We start from the raw sequence: 5,507 nt of genomic DNA on the forward strand, positions 1-5,507 counted from the left end.
AGGTTTGAAGAAGTGTTTCTTAGAGAAGTATTACCCAGCCACTATTTCTGCAAGCCTTAAGAAAGCTATCAGCAATGTGGATCAGAAGGAAGATGAATCCTTGTATGAGTATTGGGAGAGATTTAAGAGATTGTGTGCTAGCTGTCCTTACCATGGGTATTCCGATCAAGACCTCATCCTATACTTCTATGGAGGTCTAACTGATGATGACTTGAGGATGGTGAATGCAGCAAGTGGTGGAGGGCTAGTGAATAAGACTCCAGGAGATGCAACTAGGTTGATTGCAGAGCTAGCAGAAAATTCTAGGCAATTCAGTCAGAGAACTCCCACGCGCCGGGTGAATTTAGCAAATTCGAATACAACTGAGTTAGAGAGTCAAGTAGCTGATTTGACTTCTATGATGCGTGAGTTCATGGTGAACTCAAGGAATCCACAGCAACTGAATGCTTGTGGTTTATGCACCTCCATGGGACATCCCACTGATACATGTCCTCAATTACAAGAGGAGCAGAATGAGCAGGCCAACGCCTTAGGTTTTCAAGGGCAAGGTCCGCAAAGAAGATATGATCCCTTTTCAAATACCTACAACCCAGGATGGAGAGATCATCCAAATTTGAGATATGGGAATTCCCAAGGAAACCAACAACATCAGCATGCTCAAGGTCAACAACAGTTTCAGCAATATAGGGCACCGTTCCTAACACCTCAAGGCCAAAGCTCTAATTCAGGTAATATGTCAACTGAAGAAATGATTAGATCACTAACTTCTAATGTTTCTACCATGCAGCAGAATATGATGCAGTTTCAACAAGAAACCAGATCAAGTATTCAAAACCTGGAGAATCAAGTCAGTCAAATCTCAAGTGCAGTAAGCCGACTTGAAGCTAAGGACTCTGGAAAGCTTCCATCCCAAACGGAGCTGAACCCTAAGCAACAAGTTAATGCAATAACATTGAGAAGTGGCAAAAAGTTGCAAGAAACTGTAGTTGCACCTAAGAAGGCTAAAGACTTGATTGGAGTTGAGGAGGAGGAAGTAGAACAAGAAACTAAGGCGAATCCTCCAACCTTTACCTCTTATGAGCCTGTGCCACCTTTCCCAGAAGCCTTGCAAGATACTCGAAGGTATGAGAAAGACAAGGATATTTATGAGATTTTCAGCAAATGTGAGGTAAATATGCCCCTCTTGAATGTGATTAAAAGTGTTCCTCGTTTTGCTAAGTTTATGAAGGAACTGTGTACGATCAAGAGAAAGCACAGGTTGGGAGGAAAAGAAAAAGTGAAGGTGAGTGCTCATGTTTCTGCAGTTTTCCAAAAGAAACTCCCAGAAAAATGTGGTGATCCTGGTATGTTTACTATTCCTGTTACAATAGGAGACACCACATTACACCGAGCCATGTTGGACCTAGGTGCATCAATCAATGTCATTCCCTACTCCCTGTTTAAATCTTTAGAACTTGGGCCTTTGCATGAAACTGGGGTAGTAATTCAGTTAGCTGATAGGTCCAATGTATATCCTAAGGGGGTAGTAGAAGATGTACTTGTTAAGGTTGATGGATTGATCTTTCCTGCTGACTTTTACGTCCTTGACATGGAACATGACAAACAAGCAGCCCCTATCCTGTTAGGAAGACCTTTCTTAAAGACTGCTAAGACAAAAATCGATGTGTCTACCGGTTCTTTGACTATGGAGGTTGATGGGAAAGCAATTGTGTATAACATTTATGATACCATAAAGTATCCTGTTGATACTCATTCTTTATATTCTATAAATGTTGTCGATCCAATATTGCATGATGTTTCTAACATTAATCATGGGGATGAGCTCCTCACACCTATTACTAATGTTGTGTCTGGTGATTGCTTGGATTCTTCTATACCTACTAATGTGCAGGTGAAGGTGGCGGAATTGAATGAACAGTCCAAGCTTCCACCTATACCACTAGGGGCAACACCCACCCCGTCATCATTTCCGGGCAAGAAATTATCCCAGGTATACCACAAAGCAAAGAATAAGGTGTGGCATGACAAGATGAGCTCCCGTTGGAAGGGTCCAATTCAAGTTGACAAGGTCTATCCGCATGGAGCGGTAGAAATTCGGAGTTTAGAGACCAACAACATGTTCAAAGTGAATGGAAAAAGGCTCAAACCATACTACGAAGGGTTCAAGGTCGAGAATTTGGAGAACATCGATCTCTACGAGCCATCAATTGATTAACGAAGTTTCATGAGTTGTGTCGAGCCAACGACGTAAAACAAAGGCGCTAATCGGGAGGCAACCCGTAAACTCTTCCCCGTTTTCATTTATTTTAGTTTTTATTGTTTTTGTTTTGATGTACCAAGTGCTTTTGGTGGATTTATGTAGGAGGATGCTTTGGGAGTACGTATTGTGAGCAAAAATAGAGCAAAACAGGTAAAAACAGGCTTTGGGAGGCAGCCCCTGCAGGAGCCGCTGGTAGCGGGTTGGCAGCTGCTCTGTAGCCGCTACCAGCGGCTCTCCAAGCAGCCAAAAAATCCCAAAGTTCTGCCCCAGCCGCTGGCAGCGGGTCTGGTGCCGCTGCCAGCGGGTGTCTTTCAGGAAAAAAAAAGAAAAAAAAAAAAAAAATAATATTTTTTTTGCAGCAGCCGCTGCCAGCGGGTCTTCCAGCAACATTCACCCTAAATTCCTTCTTAAGACGCTGGCAGCGGGCCCCAAGCCGCTACCAGCGGCATTCCCTGCATACCTGAATTTTTGCCCTTTTAAACCCCTTTTTCTTCAATCCTACAATCCAATTCATTCTAGTCTTTATCCAAAACCCCAATTAATCACTTCCCTCTATCCCTTAGCAAGTATTCTTTATCCAAAACAACCCATTTGCCCCATTTTCAATCCAAAATTCAGAAATTTAAAAACCCCTCGTCTAACCTCTTTTCCCTCAATTTCAAGTCCAATTAAACCTTAACATTGTTTCAATTTCTAAATTCTAAACTTGAAATTTGAGGAATTGTGTGAACCTTGGTGTTTGGAGGTTTGGTGGGTTGCTCATTGTATTTTGAAAGAGGAGGTGAGATTTGTGCAATTCGTTCTTGTGCAATGGGAAGACATAACAAGTGAAGGCAACCTCTTCACCTACGAGGGTTGCAAGGGGGTAGACAACAAGGGGATACTTCAAGGGAGGGTGTATCACCCTCTTTTCCCCAAGCAAATGACTTCATGGGCATTCGTCTAACTACGAAAGAAAAGACTACATGGGTTCAACTTCAACAGCCCAAAAGAATGGTGCAATGCACAAAAGTCGTCGATTTGGAGGCATTGCAAGTGGTTGGTTTGGACGAAGTGATGGAGCACGAGCGCACCTACTTATGTGAGGTATAGATGAATTCCTTTCCACTTTGACTAAGGGATGTCAAGAATTTCTTTCAATTTTAACAATAAGAACTATGTCATGCCTTATGCGGTAATTAGAAATGCATTTGGTTAGAATAATCTTCCCATGGGCAACACTTGGGGTCCCCATAGTTCATTTTTCTTCTCGAGAGTTTTGAAATCCTTGATAATGCCGAATCTTCCAACTTCGGGAATCCTTCCCATTAAGGTGGTACTTATTTCTTCCCTTTCCCTTACTTTTGTTTTTATTGTTGTTGTTCTTGCATTGAGGACAATGTCTCATTCAAGTAGGGGGGGAAGCAATTCTTGCATATTTTTGAAATTTGTATAGTTATCCTAATTTAATGGTTTTGTATAGCTATTTCAATTATGTTTCAATGAAAAAAAAAAGAAAAAAAAAACAAAGAAGAAAAATTGAAAAAAAAAAGAGAAAAGAAAAAGAAAAAGAAGCCCTCTAAGTCGAAAACCTGAAAAGGCGGCTTAGGCAAAAATGGGGGCTCGGTTAGGTTGAAAACCCGAAAGGGCGACCTAAGCAAAAAAGTGGCTAATGAGCGGGTGAGGTAGTGAGATTTGGAAAAAGATGAGAGGCTAGGATGAAAACCCGAAAGGGCTCCTAGGCAAAATGAGAGAAAAAAGAGAGAAATGTTCATGAATTTGATTTTTCAAGGAAATTTCGCATCTATTTGCCGGAGTCGGTGTCATAAGGGGAGGAGATATAAGGAGGTGTCGGGGTAGGTTTCATCTTGGTGATTTTGGGAGATAGTTGAGATTTTGGGGGAATTTGTTGATCATCTTAGGAATTTGAGAGCATGAGTTGTTTGTTTTCACTCTTGAATGTGGAAGTGTTTTTATGAGATTTTTGGTTAAGTTGAGTTTTTGTTTGCCCAATTTTATCAAAAATTTCATTTCTTTAGGCGGTTGAGAATATTCATACTCATGGCTATGCGTTTATCGTTCCAAGTTGATTTTGGGGATGAATTGATAAATAAGAAAAAAGGGAGATTCAAAGTGTGAAGTATGGGGGAGTGTGATTGTGATTGGTTGATAAGTACTAGGATGTTTTGTTGAGTTTGAGTGCATAGAGCTAGTTTGATTCCACCATCTTCTGTTTTGAACCTTAGTGAGGAGGATGTGTTTTATTCTCTAAGTTTACTCGAGGGCGAGTAAAGGTTCAAGCATGGGGGAATTTGATAAGCCTTCTTATCATGGGTTGAGAGAAGCATTTTAGGGTGTGTTTTGATGCTTTATATGTACTTTTGTTAGCTTTTGTGAGTTTTGGGCTGTGATCTCACTTATGTGCAAAAGGCGGGATTTATGAGTATAAGTGAGTGAGTGAGCTCGGGAACCAATGAAGAGTTATGTAAGAAGGATGGACCTTGGCTCGTGATTTGAGAGTTGTGATGGAGCATGGAAGAGCAAGGAAGAAAGCTTGAGGAAAAGGTGAAGCAAAGCAAGAAGAAGAAGCAAGGAAAGAAGGCGAAAACAGCAGGAACCGCTGCCAGGGCCGCTGGCAGCTGGCCAGAGCAGCTGGCAGCGGGTATACCAGAGTGAGGGGCTGCCAGAGCAGCTGCCAGCGGGTCCAGAGCAGCTGGCAGCGGCTCTGGCAGAAATTCGGGCTGTTTTGGTTAATTTTCAGCAATTTGGCTTTGTTTTGGCTCGTGTTTTGGATATTATTTTATTATTATTATTGTGTTATGTTATTAAAATATAGAAACATATAAATAGCTTAGTTTTAATTAAGTTTGAAGGAAAAAAGGAGAATTAAGTTTTGAGAAAAAAAAAGCTTTCTAGGGTTTTCTTGGAATTTTCAGAATTCTTTGTTTTGGAATTAGAATCCATGGAAGCTTAATCTTCCGGATTCTTGGTTAAAGATTGAAGCTTTTAGCTACGAATTGTGAGATCTTTCTTCTCTTAATATCTATTGAATATATATTGTTCCTTGAATTAATTTCATGATTTGCTTTAATCAATTGCTAGGTTAGAATTATTGGATTCGCTTGCATCTAATTAATCTTTCCAAAGTAGCAACTTTAGGTTATTGATGCATGCTTTTGGTTGATAACTTGAAGAGGGAATAATATTATTGAAGAAATTAGACCGCTTGTGTTAATTTATTCAATCCTTGTTGATTTCTCCGTTTATT

General features: G+C 40.6%; 1 protein-coding gene across 1 annotated transcript; it reads left to right on the forward strand.

Moving 5' to 3' along the window:
* Positions 1–217: 217 nt before the first annotated feature.
* On the forward strand, positions 218–2,215 carry LOC110726020. Its single transcript, XM_021905490.1, has 2 exons — positions 218–1,168; positions 1,316–2,215. The coding sequence occupies exons 1-2, from the start codon at positions 218–220 to the stop codon at positions 2,213–2,215; spliced, it is 1,851 nt and encodes a 616-aa protein (XP_021761182.1).
* The last annotated feature ends 3,292 nt before the right edge of the window (positions 2,216–5,507 follow it).

Source organism: Chenopodium quinoa, unplaced genomic scaffold (genome assembly GCF_001683475.1).
Source record: "Chenopodium quinoa cultivar QQ74 unplaced genomic scaffold, ASM168347v1, whole genome shotgun sequence".
Taxonomy (NCBI): Eukaryota; Viridiplantae; Streptophyta; class Magnoliopsida; order Caryophyllales; family Amaranthaceae; genus Chenopodium; species Chenopodium quinoa.